Source organism: Papio anubis, chromosome 16 (assembly GCF_008728515.1).
Source record: "Papio anubis isolate 15944 chromosome 16, Panubis1.0, whole genome shotgun sequence".
Classification (NCBI taxonomy): domain Eukaryota; kingdom Metazoa; phylum Chordata; class Mammalia; order Primates; family Cercopithecidae; genus Papio; species Papio anubis.
In genome coordinates this window covers 22,818,546-22,840,257 of record NC_044991.1, presented here as the reverse complement: position 1 = coordinate 22,840,257, position 21,712 = coordinate 22,818,546, and the positions used below count along the sequence as shown (strand labels likewise).

Sequence of the window (21,712 nt, the reverse complement as noted above, 5' to 3'; positions counted from 1 at the left end):
GGAAAATGATAGTAATCTTCTACCTGTTCCTTGGTGACCACGTCTGAGGGAGCTTTTCCCAGTATAGGCATCCATGCTTTGACTCTACAAGGAGACTGATCCTCAAGTGACAAAGAATCATTAGCTACCCATTTTTATAGACTTGCCAGGCAAACCAAATGCTGCATGCTTTTAAATAATTCAAACAATTTGACTTGCCACGCAGCATACTGGGCTAATAAAGAAGCTGTGAGGTCTGATAAACAAATACCATGTTTGAAGGGAGTAACAAAAGCAAAATAAAATCAATAGGGAGATTTTGAGACAAGGGTGGAAAGGGCCCATGAACACTGGGAACATGTGGTAGAGTATGGGGGCTGGTTGGCGGGACACAGGACGGAACCATGCAGTGAGGGGCAGTTAGCAAAGAATGGTTGAAAATAATTACTGTGTAAAACAAAGTTTAAAGATAAAAGTATGAGACACAAAAATAGTTTTACTCACCGTTACAACTGAGGCATAATGGAGAGGTAGGTAATGAAAGGAGAAAAATTTCAGAATATTAATTGGAATCAAAACAATCTGTCCCAAAACTTAATGTCACAAAGACTAAACTACCTAAAAACACAAAACATTTATTTAGTAACTTATGTCTGCAAAACAAGAGTTTCTACACAAGTGACACTACACAGCACATTAATTTAGACTATGGAGTACAAATAAAATATGAAGAATCATCTAATTTTCAAAATAATGCTAAAAAGAATAATGTCACAAAAGCAAAACATTATTTATAAGGTCAATTTAGCAAATGATAGGATGCTGTTTCAGAAGTCTGTCCTATTCCTCCTCTACTATGTAGCAATGTAAGTAAAATACTGTTGAAACGCACCAAAACACCCTTGTGAGTGTAAACGACCTTTCTTTTGGCTTACCCCTGGAGACAGCATAGTCGGCTAGGACCCCAAAGTGGCTGCCATGTGGGAATGGACTTATGCCTGTCACAAAGTTCTGGGAGGAGGAACCCAATGCAGTTCTTCCTCTGCCATCATTCTAGCAGTGACTATCCAAGAACCCAAGAAAGACCTTGCTCAGTGTAATCCTTCTCAAAGACATCGGTACTGGGAATCCCTCTCATTCTCAGGGTGGAGGGGTGCAATGGCTGCTGGGCGCCAGGCTTACTTGTTCTACAGTAGGGGTACGCATTCCAGGCTTTCTCATGAAACACCAAGGAGCCTTCGGGAGCAATCATCCTCACGAATGCAGGAACTTTGCTGGGAGAAGAGAGATACTGGATATATTTAACAGCACCATCAATTCTTTCTTGGTATCTATGAAACTGCTTGAAAGAGTACGGCAATCAAAGGTGACCATGTTCTAAGTTTGATGAACTAGTTTATTTCAATCCTAAAGTAATCCACTAGAAAGGAACACATAATTGTTTACATTTTAAATAAAAATGATTAAGAATATTTAGCTGGGTACGGTGGCTCATGCCTGTAATCCTAGCATTTTGAGAGGCTGAGGCAGGAGGATCACTTGAGCCCAGGAGTTTGAAACTAGCCTGGGCAACATGGTGAAATCCTGTCTCTACAAAAAAATACAAAATTAACCAGGCATGGTGGCACATGCCTGTAGCCCCACCTATTCAGAAGGCTGAGGTGGGAGGATCACCTGAACCTGTGGGATAGAGGTTGCAGGAAGCTGAGATCACACCACTGCACTCTAGCCTGGGCAACAGAGCAAGACCTTGTCTCACAAGAAAAAAAAAAACCAAGTTAAGTGTATAAAAGGGTTTGTGTGTGTGAGTGTGTGTGTGTGTTTTAAATAGAAGCAATTATTTCTTAAGGACTTCTGATCTACTACCCCAATGTGAAACCTACGAGTTAACAGCTATTCATCCTGCACATTAATACAACGTAGTTCTTAGATGATATTATACTGTTTCTTAATGCAAAAAGCCCCAGAATAAGGAGATATCTCTGAATAAAAGTCTCAATACATTTTACAGAACAGACCTGAAGAAAAATAACAATGTAAAGGACCCATGAAGAAAATGAGAAATGAAAGCATATCCAAGTATAAAATTTTGTAGGTATGGGAGATGAATGTCACTTGCTGCCTCAAGTATGTTCAGAGGAAGAGAAAGGTTCAATACATGATTAATATATGAGAAGCTTGTGCAAGCATATGACAATCAGAAACAATCCCAACATATAAAGGGGCAAAAGTCATCCACAGGCCCATTACAAATATAAGATGTTACTCGTTAGCAAACAAATGGGAAAATCAGTCTTACTAGTCTTCAAATAAATGCAAATGAAGTGACTGATTTAGTGACTGGAGCCTACTGTAAAGAGCAGTTTTGCTTGCACAGACTTTTCACACAGATGGAATATAAATCCCAACATTACCATTTAGAAGCTGTGTAACCTCAGGCCTACTACTTGGCTTCTCTGAAATTCCTCATGTGTTGAATGGAATGCATATTACCTGCTCTGCAGGGTTATTGAGAGAATTAAATCAAATACTCGAATGCGTTTAGCACATTGCACAGTACAATGAGCTCAAAAAATGGTAGTTACTGCTTTTTAATTATAAGCTGACACGGAGCTGGGTACTTTCATATGTCTTTCTTCATTTAAATCCTCCTTAATGTCTTCACACCCAGGCGGGAGTGGCATGATATTGGCTCACTGCAAGCTCCGCCTCCCAGGTTCACGCCATTCTCCTGCCTCAGCCTCCTGAGTAGCTGGGACTACAGGCGCCCGCCACCATGCCCAGCTAATTTTTTTGTATTTTTAGTAGAGATGGGGGTTTCACTGTGTTAGACAGAATGGTCTCGATCTCCTGACCTCGTGATCCACCCGCCTCGGCCTCCCAAAGTGCTGGGATTACAGGCGTGAGACACTGCGGCCGGCCTGATCACTTACTTCTTTTCAAATGGTGGAACGATTCATTCAAACTTCAGAAACACCAAGCCAGGACAACCGAAAATAATGTCACTTTAAAAGTCAAAGAGTATCTAGTTGTCCAAAAAATGTATCACATTGCTAAAGAACTAGAACCAAAATCCCTTCAAGTGTGGGTGAGGTCTAATCAGGGTACAATGGAACACATGAGGATAATTTTTTAAAGCCAAGCTACCAGACTACCTATTCATCTGAGAGTATGACAAACAGATCTATCAATGGTTCAGTTGGTCAACTTAGAAAAAGCAGGAGAGGCCAGGTGTGGCAGTTCACACCGGTAATCCAAGCACTTTGGGAGGCAGAGGTGGGTGGATCGCCTGAGGTCAGGAGTTCAAGACCAGCCTGGCCAACATGGCGAAACTCTGTCTCTACTAAAAACACAAAAAATTAGCCAGGCGTGGTGGCAGGTGTTTGTAAACCCAGCTACTCGGGACCCTAAGGCTGAATTGCTTGAACCTGGGATGTGGAGGGTACAGTGAGCTGAGACAGTGCCATTTCACTCCAGCCTGGGTGATACAGCAAGACTCTGTCTTTTTAAAAAAAAAAAAAGAAAAAGAAAAAAACGAAAAGGCAAGAGAAACAATTCTGTATTAACTCAGACACATATTTTAACTATCCATCTATTCCTATAGTGCCTGATATGTGAAGAACTTTAATATTCGTAAAATGTTCTAAAATGTGCTGACTCAAATAGAAGGAAATTGGCATTTATCAGTAAAGGCCAACATGAGCCAAATCTACATGAAAATTTTAATATTTCTTTATCTCGCTCCCAAATGCTTACTATCTTATTTCCAAGATACTTTTCCCACCATGAGAATTCCAACAATTCATTTTATGTTTTGACTGAGTCAATAAAGTCCAAACCTATAAGCTAGATTTATTTCAAATTTACTCACTTTTTTTCATGTTTAACGTGAGAACATTATCAAATACATCTCTCCTCAATGAATCTAAGTGATTGACTAAACTTGAGGAAAATGTATATATGGAGTAAATAAAATTAAATTTCAATTCTACTTCAAAGGTTAGAAATTTCCATTAATGGCAACCTTAATATATTCCTAACATGGTATTTCAAGTGTGCCAGGTATATATAACTGAGAACATATACGTCATTTTCCCACCAGTTATTACTTAGTAAGGCACTTTAGTAAAATGCAGCAGATTCCTGTTTTGGAAGCTTACAGAGCCTCAGAAAAGGAACAATTATTAACTGAATTAATAAAATGGGAGGTGGGCCTTCAAAAATAAACACGCAAAAACGACAATCCTTCTCTTGTCCTCCCAAACTATTCACAAAATGGTGCTCCCTCATGATAAACTAATACTCAGAACAGTGCTCACATACCTCAAGGTAAACATGGCTAGATTTCAGCTGCTTAAGAGTGAAGAGTTAAGAGTTACCAATAGCACAATGCCCAGGATCATGAAGACTCTTTAGGAATACATACCCTTTCTCCCACTCTGAATATTAAGACTATTTAACTTCAGGGTAAAACATGACCATAAGGTACACTGAACACCTGATCTAGGCACATTCCTTTTTTAATCCTATTCCTGAGATAGATAATACCATAGCAAATCATTTCTAACTGTACTTTTCTCTGGAAATTCTTATGTCTATCTGTAAATCACACAAGCAAGACAACTATTCGCACCCTTCTCCTTCCCACTGCAGATGAACACCAAAACACAGAAAAATTTAGGGAAGAATTTGAAGACCAGATTAATTTACCATAAATAGACCAATTAATCTTTCATTTTATGATCAACTGAAATATCCCTCAAATACACTGGGATGCCTTCTCTTCACTAGTCAGGAAAAGCTCAGCTAAGAAGGCAAAAAAAGAAAAGAAAGGGCCAGGTGCAGTGGCTCACGCCTGTAATCCAAGCACCTTGGGAGGTCAAGGTGGGAGGATCACCTGAGGTTGGGAGTTCGAGACCAGCCTGGCCAACATGATGAAACCCTGACTCTACTAAAAACACAAAAATTAGCTGGGCATAGTGGTGGGTGCCTATAATCCCAGCCACTTGGGAGGCTGAGGCAGGAGAATCGCTTGACTCAGGGAGGTGGACATTGCAGTGAGCCAAGATTACACCACTGTACTTCAGCCTGGGGACACAGTGAGACTGTATCTCAAAAATAATAATAATAAATAAATACACACACACACACACACACACACACGTATAAATAAAATACTGGGTACCTCATTCATTCATCCACTCAAATATTTACTGTGTCCACCATCCCAGGCCAGGGGCTGTGTAAATAATGGTGAGAACACAGGAATAATTCCTACTCAGAACTTATTTCCAGGGATGGAGGCAGAAAACAGATTAGTAAACAACAAAACACAAAGAGAATTACTTAAGCAGTGCAGTGAAATTAAAAATAGGGCACTGGGCAATGAGTAAGTGGAGCAAGGGTAGTCGGGAAGGCCTCTCTGAGGAAATAATATTACAACAATGATCCAAGGGTACGGAGACAGGGAACAGAACAGCAAGCAAAGGGAACAGCATGACTACAGGTCCTAAGACAGCAAAAGACTTAACCTGCTTGAGCCACTCTTAGGCCTCCAGCATGGCTAGACTGCAGTGACCAAACATGGAGAAAGGGCAGAAAGACCACATGGGCCTCACCTTACAGGTCACAGAGTTTAGATTTTACTCTGTGTATGATGGGAAGCCACCGAAAGCTTTAAAAGGGGGAATGGCAACCTGATTTGAGTTGTATGACCATTCTGGCTTTGTGCGAAAAATTAATTGGAGTGGGCAAGAATGGATGGTTGCAAAAATTAACTCAAAATGGATAAAGACCTAAATTAAAACTAAAACTATAAAATTCTTATAAGAAAACATAGATGTAAATCTTTATGATCTTGGATTGGGCAATGATTTCTTTGATGACATCAAAAGCATAAACCACAAAAAGAAAAAATAAATTGGACTTCATCAAAATCATAAACATTTTTTTCTTTTTTTTTTTTTAAGAGAAAGGGTCTTGCTCTGTCACTAGGCTGGAGAACAGCAGTGTAATCATAAATCACTGCCACCTCCAACTTCTAGGCTCAAGTGATTCTCCCACCTTGGTCTCCTGAGTAGCTACGACAAACAGGTATGCAGTACTGTGACCGGACTAATTTTTAAATTTTTTCATAGAGACGGGGTCGCAATATGTTTTGCTATATTGTTCAGGCTGGTCTTGAAATCCTGGCCTCAAGCAATCCTCCCACCTCAGCCTCTCAGGTAGCTGGGACTACAGGTATACACCAAAATTAAAAACTTTTTAAGTTTCAAAGACACTATCAGGAAAGTGAAAAGATAACTCACAGAATGGGGGAAAAATCTGCAAATCACCTCTATGATAAGGAACTAGTACCCAGAATATAAAAATAACATAACTTAACAAAGAAAACTCAATTTGAGAATGGGCAGCCAGAGGCTGGGCGCGGTAGCTCAGGCCTGTAATCCCAGCACTTTGGGAGGCTGAGGCAGGTGGATCACCTGAGGTAGGGAGTTTGAGACTAGCCTGACCAACATGGAGAAATCCCATCTCTACTAAAAACACAAAATTAGCCAGGCGTGGTAGCGCATGCCTGTAATCCCAGCTACTCGGGAGGCTGAGGCAGGAGAAGCTCTTGGATCCGGGAGGCGGAGGTTTCGGTGAGCTAAGATCGCGCCACTGCACTCTAGCCTGGGCAACAAGAGTGAAATTCTGTCTCAAAAAAAAAAAAAAAAAAAAAATGGGCAGCCAAGGCCAAGACCAAGGAGGATAGCTTAAGCACCAGGAGTTGGAGACCAGCCTGGGCAGCACAGGGAGACCCCCATCTCTCCAAAAAAAAAAAAAAAAAAAAAAAAAATTAGCAGAGCACAGTGGTGCACACCTATGGTCCCAGCTGCTTGAGAGGCTGAGGTGGCGGGATTGCTTGAGCCCAGGAGTTCAAGGCTACAGAGAGCTATCATCAAGCAACTACAGTCCAGCCTAGACGACAGTGAGACCCTGGTCTCCAAAAAACAAACAAACAAAAAATACTAAAAAGAAAGAGGGGGTCCGAGATCTGAACAGATAATTCTTCAAACAAAGAAGATATACAAATGACCAAAAAGCACTTGAAAAGATGTTAACATCATTAATCACCAGGAAAATGTAAATTGAAACCACAATGAGATACCACTTCACACACACTAGAATGGTTGTAATAAAAAAGATAATGAGGATGTGGAGGAACTGGAATCTTCATACACTGCTGGTAACATTACAAAGTGGTGCAGTTGTTTTGGGAAGCAGCTTGACAGTTCCTCAAAAGGTTAAATATAGAGTGATCATATGACCTAGCCAGTTTCACTCACAGCAATATGTATCTCCAAGAGAACTGAAAACATGTTCACACACACACAAAAAAGTATACACAAATGTTAACAGCAGCATTACTTATAACAGCCAAAAGTGCAAACAACCCAAATGTTCAACAACTGATGAACGGATAAACAAAATGTGGCAGGTCTACACAATGGAACACTACTCAGCAATCAAAGTAGTACTGATACATGCTTTAACACAGACAAGCCTTGAAAACACACTAAGTGAAAGAAGTCAATCACGAAAGGCCACATATTACATGATTCCATTTACACAAAATATCCACAGTACATCTACACAGACAGTAGATCAGTGGTTGCCAGGCGCTAGGAGGAGGGGGTAACAGTCAGTGATTGCTAATGAATATGAGATTTCTTTCTGGATTGTTGAAAATGTTCTGAAATTAAGTAACAATGGCAGTTGCCCAACTCTGTGAATATACCAAAAACTACTAAAGTATGCATTTTAAAAGAACGAATTTTATGGCATATACATTATATCTCAATTAATTTTAAAGCCAGAAAAAGAACGGATGGCAAAATATCAGCCTGGAGACAAGTCTAAAAGAGAGAATGGTAACTTCTCTCTTTTAGAGAGATTGATTATAAGTAGTACTGATGGAGATACATAAGGATACAAAGAAGATACACTAGGAGGGAAATTACAGAAATGATTTAAAACCCCAGTTTGTGGGAAGGGAATAAAATAACCAGACACAAACTGGCTAACTTCTGGGAGAAGGAGACTCTAAAGTCCTAGAAAATCATAAAAAACAAAGAGAGGGCCGGGTGCGGTGGCTCAAGCCTGTAATCCCAGCACTTTGGGAGGCCGAGGTGGGCAGATCATGAGATCAGGAGATGAAGACCATCCCGGCTAACACAGTGAAACCCCGTCTCTACTAAAACTACAAAAAAAATTAGCCAGGCGTGGTGGCGGGCGCCTGTAGTTCCAGCTACTCGGGAGGCTGAGGCAGGAGAATGGTATGAACCCGGGAGGCGGAGCTTGCAGTGAGCCAAGATCGCGCCACTGCACTCCAGCCTGGGCGACAGAGCGAGATTCTGTCTCAGAAACAAAACAAAACAAAACAAACAAAAAACAGAGAGAGGTTTTTTTTTCACCCAATAAAAGGGGAATAATAAATGAAAAATGAGATACACCATCAAGAGGAAACAATACATTTCAGAAAACACTGATATTTTTCTGAAATAGGATCACTTGATTTGGAAAACTTTGAAACTGTGAAAAATTTAGGACTAAACTACATATAATGACAAATAACAGGTGTCTATCATGGCTAAATCTTGACTCAAGAACAAATTATATTTGGCTGGCATTTATTAATTTTTCTTTTTCTTTTTTTTTGTTTGAGACGGAGTCTCACTCTTGTCGCCCAGGCTGGAGCGCGATCATGATCTTGGCTCACTGCAACCTCCGCCTCCCAGGTTCAAGCAATTCTCCTGCCTCAGCCTCCCAAGTAGCTGGGATTACACGTGCCTGCCACCACACTAGGCTAAATTTTTTGTATTTTTAGTAGAGACACGGTTTCACCATGTTGGCCAGGCTGGTTTCTAACTCCTGACCTCAAGTGATCCACCCGCCTTGGCCTCCCAAAGTGCTGTGATTCCAGGCGAGCCACCGCACCCGGCCTATTAATTTCTTACATATGCAAGATGCTCTCTGAATGTGAAGAAGTATATAAAATCAATCCTTTCATTTTCAGGTGATTTAAATTTCTCATTTTTAAACATAATTTAAGTTCCTGGCAAATGACTCCTTTTGCTTACAAAAATGAACTCTTACCTTGGAACCACATGAAATTTTAAAATAACGATTTTTCAATAAAAACCTCTTCTGTTTTGACCTTTGGGAAACAAGGTGGTTCTGGAGTTGGCAAAGCTTTGTAAATTCCCCATCAATCAGGACTGACTGAAGATGGCGAAAGTGTAACACTTATGCAGAATAAGAAAGAATAAAGCTGACTTTCCCCAAGAAGGGTGAGCAAATAAACTAACAAAAAGGACTGGTCAGTGTGTTCGTACAGGGAGGTCTCAGGAAAGCTACAGGCTTTTCTCTGAAATACCATCTGAAAGTTTCAACACATTTCTTTGTCATGCTCTAAAATTCTCTGCCTGGTAAATTCCTTCCTCTTTCACTACCATCTACTACTAAGCGAGTATTAAAGAAACAAACTTTAGTGGAAAATGGGATACAACAAGACAAACATGCACATATGGAAATATATGACTAGGTATCAAAATGAGTAGAAATGACAAATATGATGGGTTTAGGGAAGAGGGATCAAAGTGAATAAAATCAGCCATGGAAAGCCTCTGCATAGGATAGTTCTGAGGTGTACTCAGAAAACCAAGCAGGTTATGAGAGGCCTCAGCATAAGGAGCTGACAAAAATCAGGGTGGGCTGAACAGTTTATGTTAGGAAGATAACAAAGAGACCGGCTTGCTTAGAGCCGAAGGTTTTTGTTCTGGATGGACTTATACAATTGGAATCTTAAATACCTTGTTAAGTTTAGCTTTATTTTGGAAGAAGACTTTAGACGTTAAAGACTTCAGAGAAAGTAAGAGACGGTGAAACCTGTGGTTTTGGAAGAATTTTTCTGTAAACTCCCATTTAACTTCAGGAAATGGAAAATAACTCTACCACAGGACTTAGATGTAGAGCAAAGAGGTTAGCTAAGCAAAGTGGTTAAGAGGGCAGGTTCTGGAGTCGGGCTGTGTTCAAGTCCTATCTCTGCTACCAAATAGCAGTGAGACATGGGGTAAGTTAAACCTTTCTGGACCTCAGTTTCCTCACTATAAAAAGTTGCTGTGAGGAATGAATAAACTCCCAACTGAAACACTTCCAATAACCCAGTGATCAGCACACAGTAAAAATACATAAGTACTAGATCTTCTGTTCTGAATTACCATGGGCAACCACTCACTCTAAGTTATCAAATAAAATAGGGACAAAATCTCATTCTCCCATGAGATGATGTATTGCCTGAGATTCAAGGAAACCAGACATTTCAAATGTCCTGTGCAATGAGTCAACAACTTTTGAATTTTGTCAATAATCACAAAGACTGTTTCTCAACCTTCTGGTTGAGATTAAGTGTATATGCCACCAAGAAGTGTTTTGCTGAAATGGGAAAGCACACAGGTCAGGGGATCCAGAGACTTGAGTTATACTGGCTAAAGCAGATCTCAGAATTTCAAGTATCTCAAAAGTAAAATAAGGCCTTGGTGGCCTTAGTCAAGTTTGTAGTTTTATTGATGTTATACAGTGACAGTGCACCCAGCTTAGGATAATTTATGGAGTAAATGCTGAAAAAGCAAACATATTACTGGACACAAATTTAACTTCCTCAGGGAGAGTTCTAAAACTAGTAGGGACTGTGGGTATGTCTTCAGCATGCTGAGCTGATGCCCTAAAGAAAACTGTAAGTCTGATGGGGCTGCACCTTCAGGCTTGTCCTGGGATAGAGGTCTTTCCTGCAGCACAGTGAAGGCCTCAGCACGTACTACTAAATGATTCTTTGCCCTTCCATAACATATTTATCCTGTGGCTAATGTGCTTTCAATGTTGACAGACAAATTTGTCAGTGTGGACATCTGACTGCCCCATAGCCATTCCTTCCTCCAGAGGACAGCAAATGGGCCTTGTTTTGCCCAGTTTATCTATTGGATAGGTTTTTGTTTCTCACTACTGTCAGAATAGTCATTATTTGCCATGCTGCCTGAGACCCATTACTGCCACCGTCTTGCCTTTTTCCCTTTCCTGACTCATTCCTCTCTGTGCTTCTGCCCACAGCTGCCATCTTTGTGTGATAAGGCCAACCTTCCATGGGAATCAAATAACCCTCGCCATCCCATCAGATCCCCTCTCTCCCTTCTCAAGGGAGTGCCTTGTACTCATTAGGCACCTGGGACAAAAGGGTGTGGGATTTGAAATCAGAATACCTAGGTCTCTGTCACTATTCCGTCACTTATTACCTGTGACCTTGGGTAAATATGTGCCTTAGTGTCTTAGGTACAATATGAATATTGTCTATTTCTCAGGACTGCAATTAGTAGTAAATGAGTGCATGAAAGGGTAAAACCACAGGGAACCCCGCTCCTCCTAGGAATGGAGAAGTTGTTCTACAAGCCCAAATGTGCTGGAAGGTTGGCTGCCAGAGAGCCAAAATCTTTTATTTAACCCACTAACAGCCTGAGAGGAATTCTGAACCTCATCCCCAAATAATCTCTCCAGAATAAGAATATCTCTTGCACTAACCATATTTATCTAGCCCTCTTCAACTTATGAGACTCCTTATTCTTGGCTGCAGTGTTACCTAAATCAACTGTTTCAAAAATCATATTTAACATTCCTCCTTTTTCATAAAAATGAAAATGCAGAAGAGAATATTTATCACCTGGTAGTGGGATATGGGTAATTTTTTAATGCACCTCTTTTAGGCTTTTTTTTTTCTGATTTTTTTTCCAAAACCATGTAACATGTATTACATATTATTTCAAACTGTTCTTTTTCATGCAAGAATGTATCAAACACTTCCTCAACATTTCAACTCTTAGATTTCAACCAGAGGACATTTTGAATCTATTTCAAATTTATTTACTTACAGGAAAGTGATCTAAACAGGACATTAGAGGCCAACAAAAAATTTTATACATCAAACTTTTTGGCTTATTTTAGAACCCCCAGGAAGAGTCCAGTGTCTTTAAGAGAACGTTTGTATGTGGTGGTATAATTCAATTAACAGATAAATGCAAAAATGCTAGAAAAAGAAAGCTGAGTATATATAAGCAAATTCAAAACTTTAAATACTATATAGACTGTACCATCTGGAATGCCAAAATCTTCTCTCCGTAGACATATTTTTCAGATATACTTAGGGTACTAACAAATTAATAGAAACCATGAAAAGACCTTCTCTACAGATAATTGATTGATCAGAGTTACTGCCTTATTTCTCAAGTGAAACCTGCAACAGAAACAAAGAAATGCTGTATTTTAAGAGAAAATAATGCTAAAATGTAAGGTTCTATAAAGTGGTAAGATTATGTGTCACTATAAACCAAGGATGAGTAGGTTATGGGTCACTATAAACCAAGCAGCAGAGTTAAGCTGAGGAAATATAAAAAACTTCCGATCATGACAGCTACAGCTTTAAGGAGTTCCACAAAACATGAGTATGATTCATTTCCATAGGAAGAGAATAAAGGCAAGAGAAAAGATCCCCCACCTGTAATTAACTAGGGAGACTAATGACAAAATGGACTCTTAGCAGCCATTACTGGTCTTCTGCCCTTAGCTAAATACTGGTAGCACCTTTTTTTTTTTTTTGCTTGTTTTTTCTTTTTGTAGAGATGAGGTCTCACTATATTGCTCAGACTGGTCTCAAACTCCTGAGCTCAAGCAATCCTCCCACCTCAGCCTCCCAAAGTTCTGGAATTATAGGTGTGAGCCACTGCACTTGGCCAGCACTTTTTGTTTTAAAATATTTATGCCAAAGATACAGATTAGACTGTCAAACTTAGGGGAATGTGCAAAAAAACTAAACCAAAGAGAAAAAAAAAATGAAGAAAGGATATGAAGAGTCAAAAGTCGTACAAGAAACTCAAACGGTCAATTAACATAAAAAGACATTCAACCTCACTAATAAAGAAATACGAATTTTAACGAGACTATTTTTTGTCTATAAAATTAGCAAAAATTAAAAACAAAAATATGGAAAAATACTATTAAACTCTGTAAGGGCAATTTTGGCAGTAATATCAAAATTTAAAAAGTGCAGGTTCTCCCAGCAGTCCTTTTATTAATTTCTCCTATAATTTATCTTAGGAACAGTAACCTAAGGCATACAGACACATGTACAACCATATTCACAAAAGTTTATTTTTTGAGATAGAGTCTTGTTCTTTTGCCCAGGCTGAAGTGCAGTGATCATAGCTCACTGCAACCTCTAAATCTTGGGTCCAAGTGATCCTCCCACCTCAGCATCCCAAGCAGCTAGGACCATAGGCATATACTACCATGTCCTGCTAATTTCTTTTCTTTCTTTTTTTTTTTTTTGAGACGGAGTCTCACTCTATCACCAGGCTGGAGTGCAGTGGCATGATCTCGGCTCACTGCAACCTCCACCACCCCGGTTCAAGCGGTTCTCCTGCCTCAGCCTCCCAAGTAGCTGGGACTACAGGCGTGCACCACCACAACCAGCTAATTTCTGTATTTTTAGTAGAGACAGGGTTTCACCATGTTGGCCAGGGTGGTCTCGATCTCTTGACCTCATGATCTACCCGCCTCAGCCTCCCAAGTGCTGGGATTACAGCTACGAGCCACTGTGCCAGGTCAATTTGTTTTTGTTGTTGTTGTTGTAGAGATGGGGTCTCCCTGTGTTGCCAAGGCTGGTGTTGAACTCCTAGGCTTAAGCAATCCTCCTGCCTCAGCCTCTCAAAGTGCTGAGATTACAGATGTGAGCCACCACACCTGGCCAGAAACATTATTTATAACAGACAAAAACTAGAAAATATCTAAAATACCTAAATGGACTTACAATGTAGGGAATAGTTAAGTAAACTACGTTCAGAAGAAATTTTACTCAGCTTTAAAAAGAATCACACAGATATTAAATAACAATATGGAAGATGTTCATGAGAAATAAAGCAAACTGCAAAACCATTCATATGGTCCATTTGTTGTAGAAAACTAAAATTGATACAAGTAATACATTGCTATCTATGTTTTAAAAATTCCTTTGAATATATACAGAAAATGATCTAGAAGGATAAACTCTAAGCTGCTTCTGGTATTTCTCTCTGTGTTACAAATATTTGATGGCAAGGAGCAGGGACTAAGTTTTTATTTGAATTTTTGTTATAAGCAGATATAATACTTCTCTAATTTACAAATAACAAATAAAGGAGGAAGTTCTTTCAAAAAATTATAATGCGACATATTATCACACTGAAATGAAAAATGTACTTCACATCTACTAGTTAAGTTAGCTAGTTACATGCATCATAAGTAAGCCAGGTCAAATGTGAACACCGCTTACCTCTTTAGGTGATAAATTTTGTGTGTATATTGTCCCTTTTCTCCATCCTTCTCATAAGGTTCATTCTTTAAGACTTCAATTCCTTCTCCACCACCAGTCTCATTCTTACTAGCTTCTGCAACAGAGTAAAGCTGCCCAACCTGATACTGAAATTTCAAAGAACACAGAAATTCAGTAAGTCAGTAGTAATTGCAGAAATTTCGTATGCTAAAATCTTAATAAACAAGATATAGAAAAGCATATCCAAACCATTCAGCACAACTGTGTTCAATATGAGAACACAACTCAAATTAGAAATTAATACGTTTAGGAAGACAAACCGCAAATGATTATAGTTTTAAAAACCTGTATTTTATAGAACTTTCATTATTCAAAAAATTTGCCAGTTACAAACACTTTGGTGCCTTTACACTATCTATTTATCAAGAAAATGTCTCAAAACTTGCTTCAACTGCTGAACAATACATATTTGTACTTTACAAAGCATTTTCACCTCCATTATTTCTCATTTAACTTCACAAAATTCCAAGCTATGGCAGAAATACAACTGGCACTTTGCCAACTAAAGCTGAGCAACCAGCATATTGTTCTTAATGATAAAGGGGAAGGATGTAAACTACAATAACAAAAGCCTGGAGATCCAAAGAAACATAATAGATAGTCCAAATCTTAGTAGACTTCTGGGGTCGTTTTTTCCTTGACTTATTTATGATACACCCAATTTGGTCCTTCCTCAGCTAACCAGAAACAGTACTGGGGGCCCAAGATCAGAAATGTTCATTTTGAGTCCTCAAGTAAACAAACAGAAACTGTTTTTAAAGTAATATAACTATACACATATTACCATAAAAGGCAGGAAATTGCTGACAGTAGTTTCTATTTCATTTAACATAAATCAGAAATCTCAGAAGCCTGCGTCAATATATCTGTAAGTCAGCTGTATTTTCTGCACTAGTTCCAACAAATATTGGGAAAAGTTCTCGTGTTCTTATTTGTTCCAGTGACCCAAGCGTGGCACTACCTTCCATCTCTTCAAATTTGGCTAAATTTCTTCCTTCTAATGAAAACAGCTTGAAGAAGTGTATTTTTTCTTTATAAGCATATTTTCAAAGAAAAGCTACAAAAATCTACCTCTAAGAACTTGTAATTTCAAAACTAACATTTTATGTGAGGGACCAAAACAACCGGTAGTTTAAGCTCAGTAAATATTCGTACCTATAAATCACATGGAGATACGCTGCTATCTTGCCCATTAGTTAAATTTAAAAACACACCCCCACACACACTCTTACTCAATTTCCAAGTGTTTGGGAAGTTGAAACCAAACATATTTCTAAAATGCTCCCAAAATAAATGTCTGTAGGGCCTGCAGAGAGGACTGTATTTCTCCTATCGGCTTTCCATGATACAACACTAGGGTTGGTCTAATAATGCCACGATCCTTAAATACCTTCAACATGTACTTTTAAACACTATCATATTCTAAAACAGGACTAAAATGAGTCTAAGTCAAAAGATAAATTTCATTTTGTTAATGAACACACAATAACAAAAATTCAAAAGAACTGTATACAAAAAAATGTTAATGGACTGATATTTCATGGCATGCTACTGAGGCTTTCTCTCATTCTCCTTTTTTAAGAATAAAAAATTTAAAAAAAAAGAATAAGAAATAAACACAGAAAGCATGTTTTAAAAGTGCATGTAGGCCTGGTACAGTGGCTCATGCTTGTAATCCCAGGGCTTTGGGAGGCCGAGGCAGGTGGATCACTTGAGGTCAGGAGTTCGAGATCAGCCTGACCAATATGGTGAAACCCAGTCTCTACTAAATATACAAAAATTAGCCAGGTGCGGTGGTGGGTGCCTGTAATCCCAGCTACTAGGGAGGATGAGGCAGGGAGAATTGCTTGAACCTGGGTGGCAGAGGTTGCAGAGAGCTGAGATCGTGCCACTGCACTCCAGCCTGGGCGACAGAGTGAGACACCATCTCCAAAAAAAAGGGGGAGTACAACAAAAAGCTGAGAAGAGTACTTTCAGTGACAATACCAAGACTCAAAGAGATTTTGGACAAGTTGATTCAACCAGCTGAAACCAAAAGAAAAAGTCTAACAGAAACTAATGTCAATTTCCACATTCAACTTCAAACAATCAATTGTGCAAACAGAGAATAGGGTGCCTGGCTTCTCTGGAGTGTTTTAATGTAGTGAATCCTCCTGAGATATACACAACTGTGTTCAAGTCTACACTAAACAGTGCCACAGAGCTACTCTTTTTCACTTCCTGCATTTCTTTCTGTCTTCTGTCAGCTGTCACTTCTTAGGTTATCAGTTTGTTTTGTCCCACTTCAAGTCACTGCTTCTAATCTACTGTCAGCTCTAGGAAAACCAGGTAACTGAGCAAATGGGAACTGTGTGCAAGTTAAAGAAGAGCCTAGAGGGTTTTATGGGTTTTGCTATATATATCTTGATTTCTCAGAAGCTGTTTCTGCTCTTATCTTCATTCTTGGCTACACTACACATGGCTGTAACTGCAGGACATGCAAGTTCTGAATAGGTGATATATTTCTGTATCACGTCCAGGCTGAGGAAAACAAGAAGCTCTTACAGTTATGTGCTGGTCACACCATGTCTGGAATACTGTTTTCAGTTCAGATCAACAATTACAACACATATAGTAATAGGACCAGCTGGTAGGAAGTCTACATCTCATGCTGTATTGAGCCAAGTGAATGTGCTGGGAATGTTTAACCTTGAGACTTTCTAAGATGAAATAAAAGTGCTTGTGGGGAATGGGGTTGCCTGGAGGGGAGAGCTGCCATCAGAAAACCTGAAGGATTAACCACTGCAAGACAGAACAGGCTTATTTCCCATTGCTCAAATGGGATAAACTGCAAACAAGAGTCAAGCATTATAGGAAAAGCAGATTTTGGTTCAAACACAAATGTTTAAAATGTCCAACAGTAAAGCAGACTGCTTCCCTAAGTAGCAAGCTACTTAACCTTAAAGTACTTAAGTTAAGGCTGGAGCCTCATTTCTCTAGGATGTTGTAGAAAGAATTCCTACACTAGACAGGAAGTTAAACTACATTCTTTAGACTCTTCCAAAACAAGACAGTGTAGCAAGAAATTATCATTCATTTAATTCATTTTGCAATTCATTGCAATTATCATTCATATAATTAATTTTGTCACGTAGGGTGGAAGGAAAAGGTAAATCAATACTATGAAAATGTGAGTTTAGAGTAACATATCAAAGTATAGTACATATACCAATGAAATGATGCAGAAGCAAGAAAAACTCACCTCCTGAACAGAACATGGCAAAACCACACGGCTAAAAAGACAAAAGAAAAAAATATATATATTACATATGAAATAGCTTTAAACACAGATCCCTGAAGAGGTTTCACCTTAAATCCAATGATAACAGAGACAGGTCTCTTAAATCAAAAAATACAAGGGTGTCATTTATGGAAGAGGGTCTTTGTAATGCCTACACCCTAATTGGGGAAGTAAAACTATCATTCCTGGGTCTCAATGATCATTTGCATTTAGTGTTCCCAGGACCCCAAACAGCAGCTGCAGAGATTCTTGTGAGTAAAGAAAAAACAGAAAACTCAACATTGAAAACTGCAGGGTACAGAATGTATTATTTGTAGATTGTCTGGTCAGGTTGCCCTGACAAAATTTTTAGAATGGTTTCATTCTCCACCTATATACTGTGCATTTTGTTTTTATGATGCTTCTTACAGAATACGTGTCTTGAATCTCATTGAATAAACGCTTCCAGAAACTGTTCCCCCACTATTCAATTATTCCTCAAGTTTACTGAGATAAAAATAAGGAGTCGTGTAGAATTAATAAGAAAAAATTTTACTATGGAAACTACTTGACGCTTATAATAATCCCTTCCAGCATATATACAATATGAGATTGACATATGTTTGATCCTATCCAAGAGTTTCTTACTGTATATATCAAAAAGATGTCATTATAGCTCCATTGCAAGCAGTCTTAAAAGACAAAGTCCAAAAACAATATCATGGTATATTATTTTATCAAAATATTGCATTTTATCTCTAGATTTTATAAGGAGAGTCCTTAATTTATTTCCACCATAAATTCTGAAAATCAAGACCATCCCTGTATATAATTACAGTTGATTCCAAGACAGCAACTTCCTTTTTTGGGGGATGGGGGTATACGATCCTTCTCATACTCTCCTAATCTTACCTGTCATTTTATGGAAAATTTTCAATAGTTTTCCTCATTCCAATTTCTTTTCAGCTATAATTTCTTTTCATTTTTTTCTTACAGTAAGAGCCATTTAGCTTACTTTTTGTATTAGTGACAATCTTTTTGGCCTAGGCATTCTTTTTTAATAGTCTTTCTTATTTGTAAGTATGAAGAGGGTAATACAACCCAGATTATATCTAGTTTGCATTCCAGCTACACTTTCCACCTACTCCTTTCTCCCTACTCTCCTCAAACATCTATGCCTGAATGTTCACATTATCTCAATCTCCAACATGTACAACACGTCTGTTACTCCCTCCCCTTTGACTACTGAGTTACTCACCGCTCTGTCTTTCTGATAATGGTGATTCAAAAACAATTAACATTCTCAAACCCACAATGGTCACTAATTTCTACTCTCCATCAAGAACAAACTTCTTGTAAATCCTTCCATACCTAAAAATTCCGAATCATTTTAGTTCTCTCCTCAGTACACACTAACTTGCTCACTGTCCCAGAACATAAAATGGGGGAGGGGAGACTAGAAAGCTATAGGCTGGGAGCAGATTATCAGGACCTGGAATACTATGGTAAGAAATCCATTAAATCCATTTGGCAATAAGGAATCCCAGGTTGTTCCAAGAGGTGACAACTACAGTTGACCTGAAGAAGTCATCTGCAGGTGGTTAAAAACACTGACAAGCAGGAGAAGTGGGGAAAGTTATCTTTTGAGAGGCTAGGCAAGAACTGTCACAAAGGCCTGAACCAAGATGATGGATTGCAGAGGGAATGGAAGGAAGGGATAGAGAAGGAAAAGTTAGTCTTCCCTGAAGTTTCACAAAACCAAAGAATCACTGCTGAGGAATTTTATACTCACTAACAGGAAGATCCCTATTTTTATTTAAGAACACTTTCAAGGAAATTTCTTTCAAAAAATGAAAGTGACTGATTAAGACATTCAGAACAATGAATCAAGTAACTTCTTCAAGATTTGCTTAACAAGTAAAAGGGAAAAGGAACATACAGGTTTTGATTTTCTGTTGTTATTCCAAAAGCAGTATTCAACTTTTAGTGCCAATTGAAAATGTTCAAATGTCTGAAAATCCTCATAATTTCCAAATGGAATCAGTAACTAATTCTTTAAAACCAGGAGTTTACATTAATGGTAACTTCGTCTGTTGCTTAAATAATAACTTGAAGGGAAACAGCCCACTCCGAAAGTCATTTCTAACATTTTCATTCTTATAAAAAAATAAATAGAGGGCCAGGCGTGGTGGCTCACGCCTGTAATCCCAGCACTTTGTGGGCGGATCACCTGAGGTCAGGAGTTCCAGACCAGCCTGGCCAACAGGGTGAAACCCTGTCTCTACTAAAAATACAAAAAACTTAGCCAGGCATGGTGGTGTGCGCCTGTAGTCCCAGCTACTTGGGAGGCTGAGGCAGGAAAATCGCTTGAACCTGGGAGGCGGAGGTTGCAGTGAGCAGAGATGATGCCATTGCACTCCAGCCTGGGCAACAGAGTGAGACTCCGCCTCAAAAAAATAAAATAAAATTTAATTTAATTTAAAAAAAAGAATTTTGTAAGACAACAAACATTTGTGAAAATATTTTAGTTGCCAATATCTTCACATAGGAACAAGCTATTCATTGCTCCTAAACAACAAGAATTTTAGAAAGTTGACTTGAGAGTAGTAAGTATCAATTTTTTATTGAACAACACTGAATACAGCATGTTAGGACTAGAGGCTGTGCTAGATACTGACATTACTTAAGAAACAGCTGCTATTACTTAAGAAACAGCTGCTACCTTCAAAAAGTCTAGGAGGAAAAAAAATCTAGGGGAGATACACATAAAGAGTTAACATCAAGAAATCTAATTTATAACTCTTTGGGAAAAATAATTAGACTTTGGGCACGTGTCAACATTCATTATCTGGGTACATTTAAATCTTCATAATGAAAGCAAATGTTTGCAAAAAGTACAGTGTGCAAATTCCCAATAGGAACTGCTTTCCAAGAGTTAGCTTCATACTACTCACATACTGTCAGAGGGACCTACTGAACACTGTGTTTCTGTAACATTTTTGGAGGTAGGAAATACTCCAACGAAAGAAAAATGACTAGATCTATTTAAAATCAGTTCTGCAACTCACTTGCTGTGTAACTTGGGCCAAGTCAATTTCCTTCTTTCTTATTTTCTCCATTTGTTTTAGTGTCTGCCACCCATCTACCTACATCATATAGAAGTCAGAGTAATGAACACTTGTTTCATACACCGTATAAATGACTTCAAAGAAAAGTTTTATATAAGCCCAATATTCAGTACTATAAATAAGCTTAACTGCAAATTTTCACTCTACCAACAAAAGACAAAATGTCTCTTCTCAAAATTCCTGTCACTGGCCAAAGTTATCATTTTTCATCAATTCATTAACAAATATTTACTGAGCACCTATTACATGCGAGGCACTCTTCTAAAAACTGGGGATATGAGAGTGAGCAAAACAAACTCATGGCCCTTACATGCAAAAAGAGAATACAACTAGTAGGAGAAAAAAATTAACAATAAATTGTGTTGCACGTGGGATGGTGATAAGTACTATGGAGACCGATAAAGCAGGGAAGATAAATACTACCCCAAATAGTGGGAACTGTAATTAGGTCTTCAGAAAAGGATTTCCTGAGAAGGTGACGTCTGAGCAAAGACCTGGAAGGAGGTGAGTTAGAGAGCGTAGGGAAGAACACTTCAAGCAAAAGGAACAAAAGCAGGTGGAAAGGCCTTGGACTGAACTTACTCTGGAGTAGTAGATGAACAGCAAGGAAGCTTGTGAAGATGGAATGGGCAAGGGAAAGGTAGTAAATGAGATCAGGGCAGGAAAAAAAAGTGTAAAGCCTTGTAGCTGTTGTAGAGGCTTTGACTTTTATTCTGGGTGAGACAGGGAGTCTTTGGGAGGTATTAAGCCTCAGAGAAGTGACATCAATGACTTTTTAAAGGAGGTTTAAGAACACTAAGGTGTCTGAAGAAAGCTAAATTAAGCCAAAACTGTTTCTAAGAATTTAAAGTGAAGAATTTGAAAACCAACGAATGGGCCATACTCGACCTC

The 21,712-nt window shown here is 38.7% G+C and overlaps 1 protein-coding gene across 3 annotated transcripts in view; it reads right to left on the bottom strand.

Moving 5' to 3' along the window:
- Positions 1-21,712, bottom strand: part of PITPNB (phosphatidylinositol transfer protein beta) — a 68,031-nt gene that overhangs the window by 45,351 nt on the left and 968 nt on the right. For all 3 annotated transcript variants that reach the window (XM_003905361.3, XM_003905362.3, XM_009216989.4), the window contains exons 2-5: positions 17,676-17,706; positions 14,375-14,520; positions 1,162-1,253; positions 484-491 (exon numbers count right to left, since the gene is read on the bottom strand). In XM_003905361.3, coding sequence (XP_003905410.1) covers positions 484-491; positions 1,162-1,253; positions 14,375-14,520; positions 17,676-17,706 — 277 coding nt within the window. The remainder of the gene's footprint in view (positions 1-483; positions 492-1,161; positions 1,254-14,374; positions 14,521-17,675; positions 17,707-21,712) is intronic.